This window comes from Brassica napus, chromosome A2 (genome assembly GCF_020379485.1).
Source record: "Brassica napus cultivar Da-Ae chromosome A2, Da-Ae, whole genome shotgun sequence".
NCBI lineage: Eukaryota > Viridiplantae > Streptophyta > Magnoliopsida > Brassicales > Brassicaceae > Brassica > Brassica napus.
This window is the reverse complement of record NC_063435.1, coordinates 2968933-2989773: the sequence shown is the minus strand read 5'-3', so window position 1 is coordinate 2989773 and position 20841 is coordinate 2968933. Positions and strand designations below refer to the sequence as shown.

The 20841-nt window shown below is 34.4% G+C and overlaps 6 protein-coding genes and 1 long non-coding RNA gene across 8 annotated transcripts; 4 read left to right on the top strand and 3 right to left on the bottom strand.

Annotated features, from left to right (window-relative positions):
• The first annotated feature begins 200 nt into the window (after positions 1–200).
• Positions 201–2203, top strand: LOC106425809 (rhodanese-like/PpiC domain-containing protein 12, chloroplastic). Of its 2 annotated transcripts, none has more exons than XM_013866527.3 (8): positions 201–492; positions 582–698; positions 822–913; positions 1162–1262; positions 1335–1439; positions 1606–1714; positions 1888–1938; positions 2013–2203. In XM_013866527.3, exons 1-8 carry the CDS (start codon positions 264–266, stop codon positions 2091–2093), a joined length of 885 nt encoding a protein of 294 aa, XP_013721981.1. In that variant the 5' UTR covers positions 201–263; the 3' UTR covers positions 2094–2203. The 2 variants fall into 2 exon arrangements, with proteins under 2 accessions (XP_013721981.1, XP_048605469.1); XM_048749512.1 differs by having other exon boundaries at positions 214–492; positions 588–698.
• Positions 2204–2309: 106 nt separating this feature from the next.
• Positions 2310–4892, top strand: LOC111204613 (calcium-dependent protein kinase 34). The gene is made up of 7 exons (XM_022699722.2): positions 2310–3364; positions 3454–3606; positions 3687–3802; positions 3883–4050; positions 4139–4266; positions 4352–4451; positions 4543–4892. Exons 1-7 carry the CDS (start codon positions 2572–2574, stop codon positions 4636–4638), a joined length of 1554 nt encoding a protein of 517 aa, XP_022555443.2. The 5' UTR covers positions 2310–2571; the 3' UTR covers positions 4639–4892.
• A 3299-nt stretch (positions 4893–8191) lies between these two features.
• On the top strand, positions 8192–10325 carry LOC106425692. Its single transcript, XR_001285193.3, has 3 exons — positions 8192–9033; positions 9502–9953; positions 10042–10325. It is a non-coding gene; the product is annotated as an uncharacterized LOC106425692 (long non-coding RNA).
• A 2742-nt stretch (positions 10326–13067) lies between these two features.
• On the top strand, positions 13068–14999 carry LOC106425697 (RAN GTPase-activating protein 2-like). Its single transcript, XM_013866413.1, has 3 exons — positions 13068–13079; positions 14213–14524; positions 14697–14999. The coding sequence occupies exons 1-3, from the start codon at positions 13068–13070 to the stop codon at positions 14997–14999; spliced, it is 627 nt and encodes a 208-aa protein (XP_013721867.1).
• On the bottom strand, positions 13354–16352 carry LOC106425767. The gene has a single exon (XM_048749517.1). It carries the CDS (start codon positions 16322–16324, stop codon positions 15824–15826), a length of 501 nt encoding a protein of 166 aa, XP_048605474.1. The 5' UTR covers positions 16325–16352; the 3' UTR covers positions 13354–15823.
• A 454-nt stretch (positions 16353–16806) lies between these two features.
• On the bottom strand, positions 16807–17713 carry LOC111208590 (putative defensin-like protein 23). The gene is made up of 2 exons (XM_022707768.2): positions 17386–17713; positions 16807–17272 (listed from the first exon to the last, which is right to left on the bottom strand). The coding sequence occupies exons 1-2, from the start codon at positions 17444–17446 to the stop codon at positions 17094–17096; spliced, it is 240 nt and encodes a 79-aa protein (XP_022563489.1). The 5' UTR covers positions 17447–17713; the 3' UTR covers positions 16807–17093.
• A 1284-nt stretch (positions 17714–18997) lies between these two features.
• LOC106425826 (caffeoylshikimate esterase-like) lies at positions 18998–20214 on the bottom strand. Its single transcript, XM_048749499.1, has one exon. The coding sequence runs from the start codon at positions 20162–20164 to the stop codon at positions 19157–19159; it is 1008 nt and encodes a 335-aa protein (XP_048605456.1). The 5' UTR covers positions 20165–20214; the 3' UTR covers positions 18998–19156.
• Between the last annotated feature and the right edge of the window lie 627 nt (positions 20215–20841).

The following is a 20841-nucleotide window of genomic DNA, read 5'->3' as shown; positions in this document are numbered from 1 at the left end:
CCTTGGATTATGAGCAAAGCATACCTTTTTTTTCTTTTGGCATCGGCAAAGCATACTTCGCAGAATTGTTTAATAAAACTATTTTACTGTTTATTTCATAAAATTTTGTAATTGGTACAAAAAGAACCCAACATTCCGAGAATTACTCGAATATTGTGACAATAATAAGTAATTTTGTGTGGGACCCACAGTTACACTCTTAATAAGTGATAGCCTCTCACTCTTCCACATTCGAACTCGTTACCCCCTCTTGAGCCCCCACCATGTTTAGAGTGACTGGAATTCTATCGGCGGCGTCATCTCCGGCGGCAGCTTCTTTCTCCGCCGTTCTAAGACTCTCCATTGTTCCCTCTCTCGCTATCGCATCTCCTCCACATCCCCGCTGGTTCTCGACATTCTCCCGTTCATTTCTCGGCGGACGGAAGCTCCAATCACGCATTCCTTCCCCGTACCCGATTAGGCTCTCTGGATTTTCAGATCTCAAAGCGAGAGGTACCTAACTGTTTATCCCCTTACGTGCTGTATCTCAAAGACTTGATTGCGAGCTTGTGATTATGTATGTGTATCGTTTCTTCTTCCAGCTTCAGCTTCATTTAGCAGTGGGAGTAATCCAACTAGAGAGATTCTGGTGCAGCATGTGCTTCTTAAGGAGGGTGATTCTGCGCTCTTTGCGGAACTCCAGAAGAGAATCTTGGATGGTCTGATTCCTTTATTCTCTTTTCATCCGTTTGATTCAAATGAGCTTAAGCGTTTATTTGACCATAGGCCTGTAAAACTTATAAATTTATACTCTGATTTTCAAGTAATTGTTTGTTGTGAAGGTGAGGATATGAGTGATCTTGCAGCTGAGTACTCTATTTGTCCATCCAAAAAGGACGGTGGTTTACTTGGATGGGTCAAACTAGGTCAAATGGTAATGCCTCTCTTCAAAATAGTTATGAGATTGGTATTGGTATTGCATTGACACAGGCACTTGGGTGATGTAATAGTTCTTGCTCAATTATCTGTTAGTATTAACATTTCATCTGAAGATGGAACTGGTAGAAATGTAACCAATGATAGAAGTAATTCTGCAATGTTTGGACTTTCTCACGGATAGAACTTTGGCAAGTTCCTGCTATAATTAGAGAATGACATAGACCACTTTTAAATTGTTTTCAGGTACCTGAGTTTGAGGAAGCTGCGTTTAAAGCAGAGCTGAATCATGTGGTGACGTGTAAAACCCAATTTGGCTGGCACTTGCTGCAAGTTCTATCTGAGAGGTAAACTCTTCTGAAAACCATCCTCCGACGTTTTCTACCCACTGTTGTAACGGGAAAGTATTATATTGACAGGGAACCTGTGAAAGATATCCAGGTGGAGGAGCTGCATTCCAAAATGCAAGATCTAGTTTTCATGGAAGAGGCTCAGTTAGTTGACGTCAGAGAACCTGACGAGATGTATGTTCCTACTCTCCAAGTTACAAAATTATGATTTATGTGTAGTTTGCAAATTTTGATTCTTCTGCCATTTAGATACATGTGTACTTCGCACACTTTGATCTTAGAAGGACAAAGAATCCATAGTGGTTTGACATTGTTTTTTTTTCTTCACTACTTATACCAGAGCCAAAGCATCCTTGCCTGGATTTCAAGTGTTCCCACTCCGCCAATTTGAATCCTGGGCGCCAGAAATCACTTCAAAGCTGAACCCTGACAAGGATACATTCGCCATGGTATGTTGTTAAGTCTCATCCGCCAATGCATATGCTATAAGCTTGAAAAAAAGTTTAGTTGCTCAACTCTTACTTTGGTTTAATGATTTTAAGATGATATGACTAAAGAAACCTCCGATATTAAAATGATTCTTAAGTTCTGAGTCGTGGCCTTTGTTTCCTATATATGCAAGTGTAAGGCTGGTGGCAGGTCGTTGAATGTCGCAAACTGGCTGCTGTCTCAGGTAAAAAGCTGTTCCAGCTCCTTATCATATTAGTTTGTTAACATCCTGATGTGTTGTCTTGTCTTGTTTCACAGGGCTTCAAGAGTGTGTACACTGTGGCTGGTGGAATACAAGCCTATTCTCTCAAGGTCGACCCTTCAATTCCTACTTACTGAAACTAGAGCCTCATCCTATAATTTTCTCTCTTTTTCTTGTATTCTTATACCAAAATAATTGCAAATCGTATATAGTAAATTATATAATATAGTGTTCAAATTAGACATTATAATATACAAGCTAGCAACCTCCCAAATTCTCCATGAAATGCTCTCAACCTTTTGTAAAATTCCTAAAATAAACAAATCTAATATAGCTTTAGATAACAAAGTACAGAGAGGCGTGTGGTTCCTAGGAGACGTTTTGAAAACTGAAGGCCAGCAAAAGGAAAAACTACTTGCAAAAACAGAAAAATGCTATTCATAGCCATTTCATAAGCAAAACCTCCTAAACATTTCTTGCTAAAGAAGAAACCAAACCCTAAAAAAACAGACAGAGGAAGTAAGAAGAGAAAAAAAAAATCTTTCAAAAATCGTATTTTTTTTTTCTCTTCTTGGTTGAGAGCTTTCTTCCTCTCCCCCCGCCCTTTAAGCAACAATGGGAAATTGTTGCGGACGAGACACAGGGAACAACAATGGCGAACCCACTTATGAAAATGGAGTCAGTGCTGAAGCCTCTGTGAAAGCTTCTAGACACCCACCAGCATCTCCCCCTCCTGCAACCAAACAAGGACCCATAGGTCCCGTATTAGGCCGACCAATGGAAGATGTAAAAAGCTCATACTCATTAGGGAAAGAGCTTGGTCGTGGGCAGTTTGGTGTGACCCATCTCTGCACACAAAAGGCCACGGGTTTGCAGTTCGCGTGCAAAACCATTGCCAAGAGAAAGCTGGTGAACAAAGAGGACATCGAAGATGTGAGAAGAGAGGTGCAGATAATGCATCACTTGACGGGTCAACCAAACATCGTGGAGCTTAAAGGAGCCTATGAGGATAAACATTCAGTGCATTTGGTCATGGAGCTTTGCGCAGGAGGAGAGTTGTTCGATAGGATCATTGCTAAAGGACATTACTCTGAGAGAGCCGCTGCTTCCTTGCTAAGGACCATTGTTCAGATTATCCATACTTGTCATTCCATGGGGGTTATTCACAGGGACTTGAAGCCTGAGAACTTTTTGCTTCTTAACAAAGCTGAGAACTCTCCTCTCAAGGCAACAGACTTTGGGCTTTCCGTGTTCTACAAGCCAGGAGAAGAGTTTAAAGATATTGTGGGAAGTGCTTATTACATTGCACCTGAGGTTTTGAGGAGGAAGTATGGACCAGAGGCTGATATTTGGAGCATTGGTGTTATGTTGTACATTCTCTTGTCTGGTGTTCCACCTTTCTGGGCTGGTAATTATAAGATTCTTGATTCATTCTCTCTATCTATCTCTCTTAAAACAAAGGCATGAAACTTTGGTTTATCATTCATGTGTTTACAGAATCTGAGAATGGGATATTCAACGCCATTCTAAGCGGACAGATTGATTTTTCGACCGATCCATGGCCAGCCATCTCACATCAGGCAAAAGATCTTGTTAGGAAGATGCTAAACTCTGATCCAAAGCAAAGATTAACCGCTGCTCAAGTTCTCAGTAAGCACTTTCCCATTTCAAGAACAAGAATGCACTCCTATATTTCATTTTAATAACATATTTTGTTTTTTTCCTTAAAGACCATCCATGGATCAAGGAGGATGGAGAAGCACCAGATGTTCCTCTTGACAATGCAGTAATGTCAAGGCTCAAGCAATTCAAAGCGATGAACAATTTCAAGAAAGTTGCTTTAAGGGTAAGTTTATTCTCTCTTCTCAAAAGCATATACATAATATATGATGATGACTCTATTGGTCTCACTGGCCTCATAAACAGGTGATAGCCGGGTGCTTATCGGAGGAAGAAATCATGGGGTTAAAGGAGATGTTTAAAGGGATGGACACCGATGACAGCGGAACAATAACTCTTGAGGAACTAAGACAGGGACTTGCCAAGCAAGGTACAAGGTTGTCCGAATATGAAGTCCAGCAACTAATGGAAGCAGTAAGACTTTTTCTTTTGTTCTTGTGTGCTATCTTTCTATCTACTAAGATGCATAAATAACTGATTTTTTTTTTTCTGTTTCCTATAGGCTGATGCGGACGGAAATGGAACAATAGACTATGGAGAATTTATAGCAGCAACAATGCACATCAATAGACTCGACAGAGAAGAGCATCTCTACTCAGCTTTCCAACACTTTGACAAAGACAACAGTGGGTAAGTAAACAGCACATTGTATATAACAGTTTCTGATATAGTTCAGTTGAAACCAACTAAACACAATGATGGTGTTGGTTTCTAGATATATCACAATGGAAGAGCTGGAGCAAGCCCTGAGGGAGTTCGGCATGAATGATGGCAGGGACATTAAGGAAATCATCTCTGAGGTTGATGGAGACAATGTAAGAAAGACCCTTTTCACTAAGCTTTGATAACTTTGATGATAAGAACATTCAACAATATTAATATAAAATAAACATTTTGTTTGTGTAGGATGGGAGGATAAACTATGAGGAGTTTGTGGCTATGATGAGAAAAGGAAACCCAGATCCTAACCCTAAGAAGAGGCGTGAAATGTCTTTTAAATGATGGAAGAGACAAGTCTGAAGCACATAAGAAAGTCGAGAAGAAAAAAGTTAATTCTAAAGTATAGGCTTGGGTTGCTCATGAGTCATGATTCAAAATGTGGAGAAGAGAAGACACACCAAGACAAAGAGAAGAAAGGTGTTTCATGTTTTGTAAGATTTTAATGCTTGTCTACTACTGATTTTTAAGTTTCAGAGGTTTCTCATTGTATCAAAATCCTTCTATCAATTCAAATTTGCATTAGTGATGTTTATAAATCAAGCCAGGTCGTAGTAGTTGTTGCCTCAAGCCTTTTGGTTCTTCTCCTCGATGGACTTTAATTTGTTGACCCTTGGTGTGAATCTGAGGCTGTCTGGATCCCGTCTGAATGTGATATTTAGTTTCTGCAAGAGCAGACAAAACATGTTTACTTGCACTAGAAGAATCCGATAGTCATCGTATTCCCCTCATGTCAGTGCCAGCTTGGCATTCCGATGATTAACCACTAGTTGTCTCATTGGTCCCAATTTACTTAGGGGTGTATTTAACTAAGAGTTTCAAGTAATCTATCTTATTAAAACTGAAGTACAAAATGAGATTGTTTGGAAACATGTATATGAGTTTAAAAAATAAGAGTGTTTGGTAACATGAATTGTAGTCTTTTAAAAAAATATTACTTTTGTTTGGAAATAAAGATAGTAGTATTAAGCAAAAAAAATAATGGGCTTATGTTATTAAGAAAAATTGAAAGTCCATCATATTATAAGAAACTATCTATTTGAGTCAGTTTTAAAATGAGTCAATCTAATTGCCTAAAACTTTTTTTTATAAACTAACCATAAAACAAAATTTAAACTTTATATACATATTTCAAATCAAAATAATAATTCAAAATTGATTTATATCATAAATTGATTGAAAAATATACATATATTCAAAAATGGATTTTTACTAAACTATTTTTCAATAACCATTATAAAAAATGTTGTCAACATATATATAAGAAATATACAATACAAAGCCCAATTTGAAATACCAACTCAAATTATGGTTTTTATATTTCATATTAAGTTTTAAAAATATAATATATGCAATTACTTATATGATGGTACATATAAAATACGATTAATTATATGATGACAATATACGATACATAATAATGACTAGGGATGGGCTTTCGGTTACCCATACGAGTTTGGTTCTGATCGATTTGCGTTTCGGATTTCCGGGGTCAAAGATTTCAGTCCTATTAGGATGTTTCTAAATTTTGGTTTGAGTGTGATTCAGACCTTTGCGGGTTTGGTTCGAGTTTGGATCCATTTAAATTATTTTTAAAGTTTTAAATCATTATATATTTTAAATTTCTCAAAATCTATAAATAAAATAATATATTTCCTATAAATTTAAATAACATATGTCAGAATACCTAAGCTTAACATATCAATTGGCTTGATTTAAAATGTTTGGATACAAAATCAATAATTATTTTAAGTATTTTTGGTGATTTGAGTATACCTTAACTATTTCAGATATTTACTTTTGACTATCTATATATATTTTCAAGTATTTAAACCAATTTAAAAGTATCATTCTTGATGTTTTATATACGTTAAATCTAAAAATAATTAATTTCGGGTATCCGAATACTTCGGTTCGGATCAGATTTGGATCTCTAAATAACAAAACTTTTTGAATAATTTGAATATTTAATCAATTTATGTTCGGGTTTGGTACTATATTTTCGGATCGGTATCGGTTCTGTTCCTCGGATTCATTTTGCCAAACCCTAATAATTACATGAAAAACAAATATCAACATAGTTTTTTAAAATATACATCCGCGCAGGCACGCAGATTAAATATTAACATATTTTTCAAAATATTTTGCTATCAATTTTGGTTCGGGTTTGGTATTACACTTTCTGATCAAGATCGGTTTCGTTCTTCAGATTTTGATTTTTTTTCAAGCACTAATATTAACATAAAAACAAGTAGCAAAATGTTTTTGAAAAATACACCCGCGCGGGTGCGCGGGTCAAAATCTAGTCTATATTATTAAAGTTGAAGTACACAATGAGATTGTTTAGAAACTTGAATAGGACTATTAAAAAAATTTAGAGTGTTTGGAAACATGAATTGTAGTCTTTTTAAAAAACTTAATTTTATTTGGAAACAAGGATAATAGTATCAAGAAAAAAAGGTAATGGGCTCATGTTATTAAGAAAAATTGAAAGTCTATCATATTATAAAAAATTATCGATCTGGGCCAGTTTTAAAATATACGAAAATGGGTCAATCTAATTGCCTAAAACTTTTTTTTTCTAAACTAACCATAAAACAAAATTTAAACTTTATATACATATTTCAAATCAAAATAATAATTCAAAGTTTATTTATATCAAAAATTGATTCAAAAATATACATATATTCAAAAATGGATTTTTACTAAACTATTTTTCAATAACCATTATAAAAAAAATGTTGTCAATATATATAAGAAAAATACAATACAAAGCTCAATTTGAAATACCAACTCAAATTATGGTTTTTTTATATCATAGTAAGTTATAAAAATATAATATATGTAATTATTTATATGATGGTACATATAAAATACTATTAATTATATGATTACTTATATGATGGTACGTATAAAATACGATTAATTATATGATGACAATATACAATATATAATAATGACTAGGGATGGGCTTTCGGGTACCCATACGGGTTTGGTTCTGATCGGTTTGCATTTCGGGTTTTCGGGATCAAAGATTTCAGCCCTATTAGGATGTCTCTAAATTTTGGTTTGAGTTCGATTCGGATCTTTGCGGGTTTGGTTCGGGTTTGGATAACCCTTTTAAATTATTTTTAAAGTTTTAAATCATTTTTCTATTTTAAATTTCTCAAAATCTATAAATAAAATAATATATTACCTATAAATTTGAATAACATATGTCATAATATCTAAGCTTAACATATCAATTGGCTTGATTTAAAATTTTGGATATGAAATCAATAATTATTTTAAGTATTTTTGGTGATTGAGTATACTTTAACTATTTCAGATATTTACTTTTGACTATCTATATATATTTTCAAGTATTTAGACCAATTTAAAAGTATCATTCTTGATGTTTTATATACGTTAAATCTAAAAATAATTAATATATATATAAGTATTTAAATCTATTTTTAGATAAATTCGGGTACCCGAATACGGTTCGGATCAGATTCGGTTCTCTAAATAACAAAATTTTGAATAATTCGAATATTTAATTAATTTATGTTCGGGTTTGATACTATATTTTCGGATCGGTATCGGTTCTGTTCCTCAGATTCATTTTGCCAAACCCCAATAATTACATGAAAAATAAATATCAACATATTTTTCAAAATATACAAATCCACTGTTATTCAAACGAGTGTTTTAAAAAACAATGTTATTGAACTTATCATTTTATAAAACACTTTGAAATCTTCTATTATTGAACAAAATTTAAGTTGGAGATTTTAGAGTACTTTAATTGTAGGGGAGTTCTTAGTTATCTAACACTATTAAAAGGTGAATAAGAAACCTTCTGAGCTATGCCACATCAGATCAGAAAATCAGCCACTAAAATTGCAGTAATCAACCATGTCAACAACATGTGGGTCCCACTAGAAAAAAAAATTATACTAATGAGCTTCGTTACTTTACTTAAAGATGATACCCAATTGGTCTATGTTATAATGAAGGTCGTGTATATCTAATGGGCTTCGTGAGTCAAAATAAAAAAGTCATCGATTTTCTTTTGCGATTAGATTTTCTATGTAAAGCCTATATGGTTAAGCATCGTCGTCGAAGTGGAGATAGGGTTTTCTTCATAGCTTCAGACAAATCTGGAAAACTCAGCTCACCCTTTGTCAAGTTGACATCTGTCATCGTGTTTTTTTTTTTTATGTTTTAGACGATATGTCAATGAGTTTGAATTACGATTAATGTTTGGCCCAAACTTTAACTTACACATAGGCCCATATCAGAAAACTTAATTGAGCTTGAAGTTACGGTGGATTCGTGGAGAGCATGAGATTTGCATTAACATCGTCCTCTCCACTTCCTGCCGGGAGTAACTGACCTCAATTATGCTTCCCAATAAATTATCCCCACTAGGTCCTATTGAATGGAGATCCTTTGGTTTCTCTGCTAAGCGTATTTTCTGTATATATATATATATATATATCGTCCTCTTCCTTCAGATGAGATTCATGCTTTTAGATTCTCTATACCACACGATACCTAGCCAAACTGAAACTCACTGTGATGATGATTTTCCAAATCTACTTTTCCGATCTGGAGGTGGGGCGTTGTAAGGAGACTAGCAATCTGCAGAAGGTAGGCGAGCTAATTGGGGTAAACATGGTGTTACTGGACAAGAAGGTACTAGAAAGCTATCTATTTTTTTTTAATTTCTTATTATACGGGATCTTATTTCTACTTTCTAATAGCCACACTTTTTCTAATAGCCAAACAGACTTAGTTTTCTTTTTTTTTTATGTTGCTACTAGGAACTGCCACTTCACCAAGCTGAGTTCGAGCACTTCTGATTTCATTCCTGTCCAAAAACCTGTTTTTAGTATTTTAAAAATTCGATGTTGCTTACAATCCACTAATACACCTTCAACCCCTTCAAAACAAAGTTTTTAAAAACGTCTCCTTTTGCGTCTGATTGTCTGATTTTTTTTTGCTTTGAATAGGGTTTTATCATTTCCATGATTTCCCCATGAATATTAATTTACTAAGGATTAGTCATATTGGGATCTAGACTAACATCAGCAAAAGTGAAACTATTTTTTCATTCCCTTATTTTACCATTAAAACTCATGTGTCCTGTGAATTCTGATTTAGGCTGATGTTGATGGGAACAGGACAAACTGCCTAAATCGAGCTCATTGCTGCAACAATGCTTGAAAGTAATGAGAATCATCATGAAGTTGGTCAGCAGGGGAAGGATCCTGTCAACGAGTCTGATGTGGAGTTAGCTTATGTAAGAGTCTGAGATGGTTCTAGGAGATGGAAGGGGAAGAAGGAATAAGGAATAATCAGGTGTGAGCTGGAGAGGCTGCACAGGTAGTTAACGGAGCACATGGGCTGTTTGCTCAAGTGGCGAGTCTTATATATATTGACTGAGGAATGTTGTGAGGGTTATAAATAGATTTGATCAAAGTTGAAAGGGAGGAGAGAGACTCCCAATATTAATTCTCTCAAATCATGTATACAGTTTTATCAGATCTATACAATCATCATTTCTCAGAATATCTCATAACAGCCTTCCAACATTTTGACAAAGACAGCAGCAGGTGAACAACACATTGCTTCTCAGCTCTTTTCTTCTTTACCGATATATATTTATATAAGCAAGAGTCTGAAACCTTTGCTTTTGATCAGAACGTTTGTGTACATTCCAATAGACTAATTAGAAGCTGCACTGAAGGAATATGGAATGGGAGATGATGCAACAACCAAAGAGGTTTCCTCATACGACGATTCATATAACGTAAGCAAAAACAATTTACCATATCATCTCTGGCTGTCGTATTTAAAGAATGTATTTTCCCATTTAAGAGTTCTTCTCACGACTGAGCTTCACTGCGCATCATCCATTTTTAAAGTGTTGTTGTCGTATTATTTACACTCAGTGAAAAAACAACACGAATCAGTTTTGATGTTAATCTGTGATACAAAAACCATTGGCTGATTATTATATCACGGGAAGAGACATGTCTACCAATAATAAGCACTTCAGATAGTGTTTCAAAACATAATACTATTGATTACTTAGGAGTAAGAAGACAGGGAATTAAGAGATACCTAAGAATTGGTTTTAGGTTATATATAATGCAAATTGTTATTGAACAAAATAGTTGGTAATAATATAAACAGAATTTGATATATAATTTGTTTTATTTGTTTATAGCATAACTTCAGTGGAAGTGATGGATGTTGATAATACTATCATAAAAGATGTTAGCTGATTATAAGACTTGATCAAATATTTGGAATAAAGTGTGGTAATTCATCTTAGTGACGTTTTTGAGTTGTAACTTCAAAATTTGAAATATAGTTACTATTATTTGTGATACTTCTTTTGATTCGTTTGTGATATGTAGAACAAGAGTAACATAGTAAAATTTAGATTCTCGCATAGTATTACAGATAGAAAGAGGATCAGTCACATAGTTGAACGCAAATAAATCTACAAAACATATTATAAACATTTTAAAGTATTGATCAGAATTATATAAATGATCGTCCAAGCGAGCTGTGAATCAATAAGTTTTAATCGTTTTATCAATGGTTTACGAAGAAAACCTTAATTCTATTTAGGGTTTTCAAATTGAATTTGGATACATTTGAGCTTGCTTTTTTTTGTTTGAATCCAATATGTAGAGCAGAATCAGAGTTAGAAAGAATAAAATTTTCATTTTTATATTTTGAACATATATTCTTTACTAAGACTATAAAATGAATTGTAAATTCATGTAAGAATTAAACATATGAACCCGGCGCGTAGCGCCGGAATACCACTAGTAAAAATAAAAATCCAAATCTCACTGTTTTAGATAAGATTCTAGAGTGTTTTAACAAAAATCACACTAAATTCTCTAAATTCTCCTACAATCATCTACAAACTCATTAAAAATCAAATTGCTTCAAATTTCAGATTCAATACACCCCCTTAAAGATTACACACATTCTTTCAATAGCTTGACTTTTGTAATAGTCATAACTCACTTTACAACTAAATCACATTAAAATAAAAAAGAAGTTCAGTGAGAATATTCAACCTTGTGTTAGTTAAACTTTGTGTCATTTTGTAGGTTACATAGAAGACACAAGGAACATCTGATCAATAACATACGACTATAAATAAGTTCAAAGCCATTGGCACACACACACCTCCATAGCAACTCAATGGCTAAAATTTATAATAAATTGAAAACAAGCAAATCAGTATGATTGTCTATCTAAAACCAAGACCCCACTACACCAAAACCAAAACAATCACATTCTCGAATGGCACGTAGTAACTTCTCCTTAATTTGCTCCTTTGAAGAGTATCTTGGAAGGTCTAGTTGTTTAGCACTGCAATAGATGAGAAATAGATTAGTTGATAGACACGCTGTACAAGAAATAATTAGATGTATAAGATAGTGATTTAAAATCATGTATATCCAGCAGCATACGATTAGCAGCCACACTTCTCATGATAGTCGGTTTCAAGCCGTCTGACAGGACCTGAAACAAAAACAATTGTACAACATAGATTTCCTACACATCCAATGGTTATCCTGAAATTGAATTCACCGTATCCGCAGTGTTCCAATGACGAAGCCCAGAAATTTAGCCTTGTAAGTGTGCTCGAAAGATTCCAACACCTCCAAAATTATTGAATAACAATTTAATTTCATACATGATTCTCATAGGTTTCTGTTTGTTTCAAAGCCCCAATAAAAAACATAAAATTGAATATAAGAGTTCAAACTTACCATCGATAGTAGGCATTCCACTCATAACATTTCTAAGCTCTTCTGCGTTGAAGATTGCCACATGCTAAGAGTTTATCATCTTTAGCATGTAGTAGTTTGCCTCCTCGTCAATGTACTTTGCCGGCTTTCTTTGCTCACCATGGTCTATCAAAATGGAAAGAAAAATAATTAGCAACATTTTGAAATTAAAGAGAACTGAAATAGAAATATATCATCATATATGAATTTGAATTTTTTGGAAGGTGTTATATTCATGTGTTGTGTGTTGTCACTCCATCGGATTAAATACAAAAAAAGTAATGAAAAAATAAGTAAAATATAATATTTTTTTAGTAAAAAACATAAATGAATATACGTGTTCACATACCTTAAGCTTATTGATTTTACTTTAGTTTTTTCTAACAATAATAAAATAAGATAAATTTATTTATAAACTAATCAAAATGAATGTTTCATACATATGCTTATGGTCATTCTCTGTACAATTTACGATCCATTATTTTCATGTCGTAATAATGATTATAATTAAACATTATTTTGAAATGCTTTAGTAATTTGATGTGTGGGTTTGATTAATTTTGGCCATTGTATTGTATTAATATCTCTTTTGGTGACAATCAGTCTTCAAAGAAATGACTATTTTGTATTTGAAACTTCATTAGAAAGTTTGACCTACAATTTCAAAAATATGTCAAACATATATATAGTCTAATTTGGTATGGAGTTAAACCAGAAATAAAAAATTGAGCACTAGTTAGCACTAGTTTGATCTAAACTGATATAACACCAACACAAATAATGATTCCCTTGATCTCTAATAGACCCAAGTTGTTTGAACCAATTACCATTGAACATTTGCCCAAATAACAACGAAAATCAAATTGAGAAAAAACTGCAATTACATTCGCATTTGTAAGCTTAGCAATGGGGTTTAAGGTGGGAATCATGTATATGTTTACATAACATTAGAAATTTTTAAGATTTGTTTCTAAATTTTGGAAAATTTTAACTATCTTTTGATATTTATTAATATTTTTGATTATAATAAATATAATTTGAGTACTAAAACAAACACAATTTAAAAATTTAATGTATCAAAATGAACAAAATAATTAGTTAACATATTAAACTGAATATAAAATAGTTATTAAAAAATTTAATAAAACTTAGTTGGAATACGTTTATAGAATTTTTTATATTTATGTTCCACAAACTTGATTCATTGTTAAGGGAAGATTTAGACTTTGATTGGTAACATGATTTAGACTTAATTTAGTTTGAGTTAAGAATATTCATAAAAATGTTACCATAAATTAGTTTTAAATTTTTGAATTTGTGTTTGAGTAGAGTTGAGTTATACTTTTAAGTTATCTTCTTGGTCAATTTTTCTTAAACAAATTTTAAATAAACATCAATGAAAATTGCTTGTATTAGAAATTAAGTTAGTGTTTTATTGTTTCCATTAGTTGTCGAAGTTTTTTTTTTTTTACTTTTTAAACAGTTTAATTTTTTTTGAAACATATATTCAAAACATCAACAAAGTCCAATGTTTACTTTTGGTTAGTTAATAAAATATTATTAACAATATATACAACTATTTACTTGATCATAAATTTTTTATAAACTTTCTTATTTCCATTTGATTTACTTAAACAAAATTATTTTATAGTTTAAATTGCTAATATAAGCAGAAGAATATGTTTCACAATATAATATATTTTGATAGTTTTAAAATAATTAATTTTATTAAAAATTGGTTGACCAATAATGTTTACTGCATTATTTATTATTAGTTAACGTTTATATTATTAATAATATCCTTTTTAAAAAGGTAATTTATTAATTTTGCTAATGTTTATAAACGTTTTCTATTATAGAACAAAAGCAATATTGGTAATGTATTGGTACAAATTCTATAATATATTTGAGAAATCAGTTTCTATATTGTTAGTACTTATAATTTAAACATTACTTACCACAGTTTATACATGAAAAAAATTATCTATTAATTATTATACCAAAGTTTATAACTCATTTTTACATATCAAAATCACTATATAAATTTACAGATATGTTTTAGCAATAGGAGTTTTGGTTTAGGAGCTGCTCGTGTCGCTGAGCCTATCTTAGCTTCTCTGAAACATCAGCTTAAGGTTGAAGCTCTTGATGTTATGAATCTATTCTCGAACGCTCTGCAAGGTAATGTTCTCTCGTCTCTCAACTTATCAGACAATGCGTTGGGTGAGAAGGGTGTTAGAGCGTTTGGCACGCTCTTGAAATCTCTGAGCTCTTTGGAAGAGCTCTATTTGATGAACGATGGTATCTCTAAAGAAGCTGCACAAGCGGTTTCAGAGCTGATTCCTTCAACGGAGAAGCTGAGGGTACTTCACTTTCATAACTATAGCCGTAGCAGACGCTCTCAAGGAGTCTGCTTCGCCCGTTGAAGTTCTTGAGATGGCGGGGAATGATATAACTTCTGAAGCAGCTTCAGCTATCGCAGCGTGTGTAGCAGCGAACCAGGATTTGAACAAGTTGAATTCGTCTGAGAATTAGCTGAGAGACGAGGGGTGTATTCAGATAGAAAAGAGTGTGGAAGAGGATCATTCGAAGTTGCAGTATATTGATATGAGCAATAATTACATAAGAAGAGATGGAGCAGTGGCCTTGGCTGGGGTTGTTATGAAGAAAGAAGCTTTCAAGCTGTTGAACATAGATGGGAATATCATATCAGAGGAAGGTGTTGAAGAAGTTAAAGAGATGTTTAAGAAAAAGCAGAGTTGCTTGGGGGTTTGGATGAGAATGATCCTGATGGAGAAGAAGGAGATGAAGAGGATGATGAGTTGGAGTCAAAGTTGAAGAACCTTGAAGTTTATGAGGATGATTAAGTCTCTGTGATGTTGGTTCTTTTCAGTGTTTTGTTTGTTTTTTGGTACCAGGATTAGTTACCTGTTCTTACAAAAACCAAAAATATTGACACCCATCAATATTTTTTTTTGAAAGAAAACGATTATAGAGTCATGCGGCTAATGGTTTTTGGATCTTATCAATTTATAAAATTGAGAAAGTGAAACAAAAATGATTGTTATTGGATTAACATCACACCTCATAAGAGACTCACCACACAAAATCAGCCTAGTACTGCTTGAGTTATTGGTCAATAAAAGCAAGACAGTAACATAATAATTCACTACTCGTTTGAAACCAAATTGGTTTCAGTAAGTATTTAGGATTCTGTTCCAAATACATAATCATCTTAACAATGATGGGGATGTGTAAACATGATGCCTTATAGATACCCATTTTCTAGAAACATGTTACTCAAATTCTTTGTGGAGTAAGAAAATAATATCTTCACTGAAAGCAAGAAGATACGCATTTGACAGATAAGAATGTATGAGTAACAAAGAAAACAAAACAATAACATGTTTGTGTCCATGTCTTCAAGATGGGAATCAAAAGAGGCAGTGTCTATGTCAAAGCCTATATGATCTTGAAACACACAACAACTTTAATAGATAATACACAAAACAAACAAAGTTTCATGGGTTTATTTATGTCGACATCCCGACAGCAGAACAATACTGCAAACATTAGATAGAAGGAAATCAAAACCCCAAACTTCGATTTCCTGATAGAACCACCAAAGCAAAGCAAAAGCGAAGAGTAGAAGCAGAGCAGGATCAGATACTCATAACCCTCCTGGTGCTACTGACAGTTTTCATAGTACTTACAGCGACACTCAGAGGCTTCTTGTTATCTTTGGTAACTGTGCTCCTCAGAGAATACCTCGGCGTTGTTGTTGTCTCAACCATCGCCTTCTTCTTCTTAAAGGTTCCTCTTCTCTTGGTCGGCATGGGATCCACTCCGAGATTGTACAGAGTTCCTTTGACTACAGCATCTTCTTCTTCTCCTCCTTTCCTCCTCTTCAACCGCTCGTTCCTCCTGGCTGAATACACGTCGTAGAACCTACCTCTCTCGAAGTCTGGAACCACGGATGACTCAGCAGCCATATGTTCAAGATCCGAGGCCGCCGCAGCAGCTCTGATCTTGACATCTGCTTCTTCGGCAAACTGTTTCTCTGCCATCTTTGCTAACGTGAAACCGAGAGGGAGAGAAAGAGAAGTTGATCGGTGGTATTTAGATGATGAAGAGTTGACAAAGCATAAAAGTATATTCTTCATGTATTTTTGAAAATTATATTTGATCACGTCGTGTAATCCATAAAGTCTAGTCTCTAAGGCTCACTTCTTCCCACAGCATGAACAAGTCCTTGCATAGGTAAGTGAAATATTAAACTTCAAGAGTTAATATATATACACATAGATTCTTAAATTATTTTTAAAATATATATTTTTGCTAAAGTATTTTACTAAATTGTGTAAAGCCTCCAAAATTTCATAAACGACCCGGATGAACAAGAGTAAATCTCTCGTACCTAACATTGAAACTCACCAAAACTTTGACAGAATTCTCAGTCTCTATCAATCCCTCGGTTATGATAAAAGAAACATTCGCTTGTAGGCTTATAACACATCAATTTAAAAGCTACAGATTAATAGCTTACGTTTTTGTAATCATATATATCAATTCCAAATATTATGATATATCTCTATATACATGCATGGGCTTACGTTAGAATAGTAAAACTTAATTCCATCACGGCAAGAAGACACAAAAAGCTCTTCAAACCTCTGATGTCTATTTGGTTGCATTAGCCTGTTTTAGTGTGTTCACTGTCTTTACATCAACTTGTTTTTTTTCTCTGTTTTTCTGCCAAGGTGGTGTAAGCCTTAGATTATGCATTTTGTAAAATCTACAGCTCATCAATATGATATATACAATTTAGCAAAAAAGAAAAGAAAAAGGTACATAGATCATATTCATATCCAATTTAAGATTTAAAACTAATTAATATGTATCGCAATCTATGCAAACGCAAAAGCATATGTTTTAGCAGTAACAATGGCATCGTGCTGCTCCACGCGGAAGACGTTTGCAAAAACCGCCTTTCTTGTTCTTACATCCTTTAAGACACCAAGTCTTGCATCTCTTTCTTTCTTGTTGTGTTTTGCACGCTCCAAATTTCGCATGTGTGTTGCAGCACAACGAATTGTCGGATCCTTCAACATCTATTATAACATGCAAACAAAATACGGACGTTCACCTATAAGAACCACATGCACGTAGAAATCAAACAACATTAAATTTGCTAGAAAGTTTCATGGCCGAGAGAGAGACTAACAAATAGAAAACGTGAGAATAAGTAGCATAGCAAAAGACATGATTTTCATGGTGGTGCTCATCTGTGATCTTCTCTCCTCACTTCCAGCTTATAATATAGTTGTTGAGAACTTTTCCATCTATTTATCCTAAATCGCCAATGTATTATAAAGTTAGATTTAAAAAAAAAAGCTAATGCTATATCTCCTAATTAAATGGATAAAATTTCTCATTAACTACTTATAGATTTAGGTCTTCAAAGTTTGTAGATTCTATTAGGGGTGTTCAATCCGGATATCGGTTCGGTTTCGGTTCGGTTTTTTTCGGTTTTTGGTATTTCGGTTAGTAAAATATAACTACCATTCTAAATCCATATTTACTTCGGTTCGGTTCGGTTTATATACCGTCGGTTTTTGGTTTATTCGGTTTTATACCAAAAAACATAATTATTTTGTTTGAGATTATATTATATGAATTTTAGAGTCATATTGTCAACACAGTCATTTATTAAAAATATATTACATGTTCAAATAAATGAACAAAAAAGTAAAAATGTTTTTACCATCAAATAAAATAATCAAATCTATAACTAAAATCAAAGCTTGAAATATTAAAAATAAAAATATGAAACAAAACAGAAACATGAAAGAAAAGTTTTTCCACTCTTCCATATTTAGTGTTCATTAAAGTCATGCTTTTTCAATTGAAAATTTTCCATTAATTATTGTCCATCAAATTTATAATCTTCATATTAATTTAGTGAAGACTAAAATAAATCAAAAAGATCAAAAAAAGACTTAGAAAATAAGATGTCTGAATTGCGATGTATTGTTATTTAGTTATAGTTCAAGTGTTTTACAAATTAAGGTTTTTTATTACTATAAAATTATGGTAATAGTTATTAACACAAATTTAACTTATGTAACAAATAGATTTTCATGTATTGTTATAAAATAGATACATATTTACATGTTTCTACTTTTAATCGGTTTTGTTCGGTTTATTCGGTTTAATCGGTTATATACCAAACCATATCCAAATCCTACGGTTTTTATAAAATTATATCCATTCGGTTTATATGGTATATACCAAAACCAAACCATATTGTCTATTTCGGTTCGGTTCGGTTTGGTACAGTTCGGTTTTACCATATTGAACAGCCCTAGATTCTATGTATTTTTTTGTTTTTGAGAAAAAAAAACATTTTAACTAATTCAAGATTTTCTTCTAAAAATTAGAAAAACTATTTATTTGGAGAATTCACCAATGAAAATCCAAAAAAGAAAAAAATATTTTAGTTGGGTTTCTTAAAAACTCATCAAATCCAAAAAAGACCAAAATCTCAAATGTCTAATGCATGCTGTGTACTAGCTTGTCAGTTTCGTCGACCTCCCGTTTGGGTCTATTACTTTAATTTTCTGGGCTCATTTTACGGCCTATTAATTGGTAAGGTGGTTTTCCAAGTAAATCAAATTATTTATACGTAAATTGTAGGTGAACCATTCCTTACGAGTTAATTAACCATTTTACAGGTCAACGTTTATGAGTTAACCATTGCTTGACGGAAACGACGACATAGTTATATCCGATGGTTGACCGTAATTTATTTATTAGTTTTTCCATTATATTTTTCATTTTTGTAAACGAATTTTTATAATTTATTAATGCCCAGATGTGTATTGGACCATTGGTTTAACCATAAACCATAAGATAGGAAACAATGCAATGACCATACTTGCCAGATGGCACTGCTCTATTGGACAACAACACAACCCCGAAGGAGTCAAATGACACTAAGCTCCGCCGTCAACGGCAGCGCGTCCCAACCGTTTCCTCTCCGCGGCGCTTTCCGCTCGGCTCTTGAGCCAATTCAGAATATCACCGTAAACCAAATCGACGTTCTCCTCCGATTCTCCAACCATCTGATGCCACATCTCGGGGTAGATCTTGATCGTCTTATCCTCGCTCGCTGCTCGCCGATGAAGCTCCTCCACGCACGCCGGATCACACACAACATCCCCTCCGCCGTGCACGATCAGTAACGGAACCTCAACTTCCTCGAACCTCTCCTGCAACTCATTGCAAATACGAATCAGCTCGTACGCCGTGGCGGCGCGCGGTCTCGCCACCGTCCTCCTAGGACTAGCCAGCGCGAGCTTCCTCTTCCACGGCTCCTTAAACGAAACGTCAGGGATGGAGCCGCGCGTGGGGATTACGCGCCACGTGGGGATGAGATTAGCCACGACGAAGAGCAGGTGCTCCAACGGCCACGGCGGCTTGAACTTCCTGCTGATCCCGCACATGGCGCCGTTGAGGATGAGCCCGTCCCACACGCCTCTCTGACGGAGCGAGACGTAGAGAGCGATCGCGCCGCCTAAGGACTCGGAGTAGAGAAAACAGGGGAGATCCGGCGTCTCCTGACGGCTGCGGAAGTCGTCGAAGAAGGAGATGCAGTCGTCGACGACGGGGTTGATGTCGGGGATGTGAGCGACGAGGCCGTCGGAGAATCCGTGCCCTTGGTGGTCGATCGCGCAGGTGATGAAGCCGGATTTAGCGAAGAGGATGGACGTGAGCTGGAGGAACCAGCTGGATTCTCCGGTGAAGCCGTGAACGACGGCGACGATGCCGATGGGGGGAGTTGGAGGGAGTGGGGACCACCACTGGGTGAAGAGCTTGAGGCCGCGAGGGTTGGTGATGAAGGCGGAGGAGTGAGAGACGGAATGCTTCGCGTAGAATTCGTCGGCGGAGAGGGAGCCAAAGGGGTTGCGTTCGTTGGCATCAGCGATTGGATGGAGACCCATCTCGTTGTCGTTGTTTCCGAGAGAAGTGTTGTTGTGTTGTGTGGGGTTTGGTTTGGTTTGGTTTATATCGTTAGAGGATTAAATGATGTTTTCAGTAATGCGGGCCTGGAAAGTAATCTAATTAGCCCTAGTTGGAAAATATCTATTCTAACTACCCCATCTATTTTCTCATTGCCCTACCTTTTTTCACTCTTTTCCTCTTTCCCCTGCTACCCTTTCTTTTTATATTAGTTTTTTCTTTCCAGCGACCCCACATACCTCTCTCTTCTCCGCGGACCTCACGTCCCTCTCTCTTGCTCGCGGACCCCACTTTATTGTATTACTAGTGGTTTGTCCGCGCTACGCGCGGATTGTTTGACATCTAGATTATATAAATTTGTGAATTCTTTTGTTTGTTTGTTGTATAATTTACTAAATAACTTTTTTTTTGTTTCTGAGAAAATTTTCATGTAGGACATAACAAAACTAAAATTTTGGAAACCGTTAAATAGACGAATTGTTTTCATAAAATAGCAATGAAAATTTCTTATTAAAAAGAGATGTAAATCATGTATTAAATTTTATTTGTGCAGTACATAATAGTTGTTCTGTTGTGAATTATATTCTAACGTATGAAAGTGAAACCGGCTTAAAATGAAATAGACAAACATAATGCTTATAATAATAGTAGTGGTCAC

Bases quoted from the DNA above. Each gene is read 5' to 3' on its own strand.
- LOC106425809 (XM_013866527.3), top strand. From the start codon at position 264: ATGTTTAGAGTGACTGGAATTCTATCGGCGGCGTCATCTCCGGCGGCA. The intron at 493-581 runs GTACCTAACTGT...TTCTTCTTCCAG, and splicing joins TTCAGATCTCAAAGCGAGAG to CTTCAGCTTCATTTAGCAGT. The intron at 1,939-2,012 runs GTAAAAAGCTGT...CTTGTTTCACAG, and splicing joins CAAACTGGCTGCTGTCTCAG to GGCTTCAAGAGTGTGTACAC.
- LOC111204613 (XM_022699722.2), top strand. From the start codon at position 2,572: ATGGGAAATTGTTGCGGACGAGACACAGGGAACAACAATGGCGAACCC. The intron at 4,051-4,138 runs GTAAGACTTTTT...TGTTTCCTATAG, and splicing joins TCCAGCAACTAATGGAAGCA to GCTGATGCGGACGGAAATGG. The intron at 4,267-4,351 runs GTAAGTAAACAG...GTTGGTTTCTAG, and splicing joins TTTGACAAAGACAACAGTGG to ATATATCACAATGGAAGAGC.
- LOC106425697 (XM_013866413.1), top strand. The intron at 14,525-14,696 runs GTACTTCACTTT...TCTGAGAATTAG, and splicing joins CTTCAACGGAGAAGCTGAGG to CTGAGAGACGAGGGGTGTAT.
- LOC106425767 (XM_048749517.1), bottom strand. From the start codon at position 16,324: ATGAAGAATATACTTTTATGCTTTGTCAACTCTTCATCATCTAAATAC.
- LOC111208590 (XM_022707768.2), bottom strand. From the start codon at position 17,446: ATGAGCACCACCATGAAAATCATGTCTTTTGCTATGCTACTTATTCTC. The intron at 17,273-17,385 runs GTTAGTCTCTCT...ATGTTATAATAG, and splicing joins TATTCTCACGTTTTCTATTT to ATGTTGAAGGATCCGACAAT.
- LOC106425826 (XM_048749499.1), bottom strand. From the start codon at position 20,164: ATGGGTCTCCATCCAATCGCTGATGCCAACGAACGCAACCCCTTTGGC.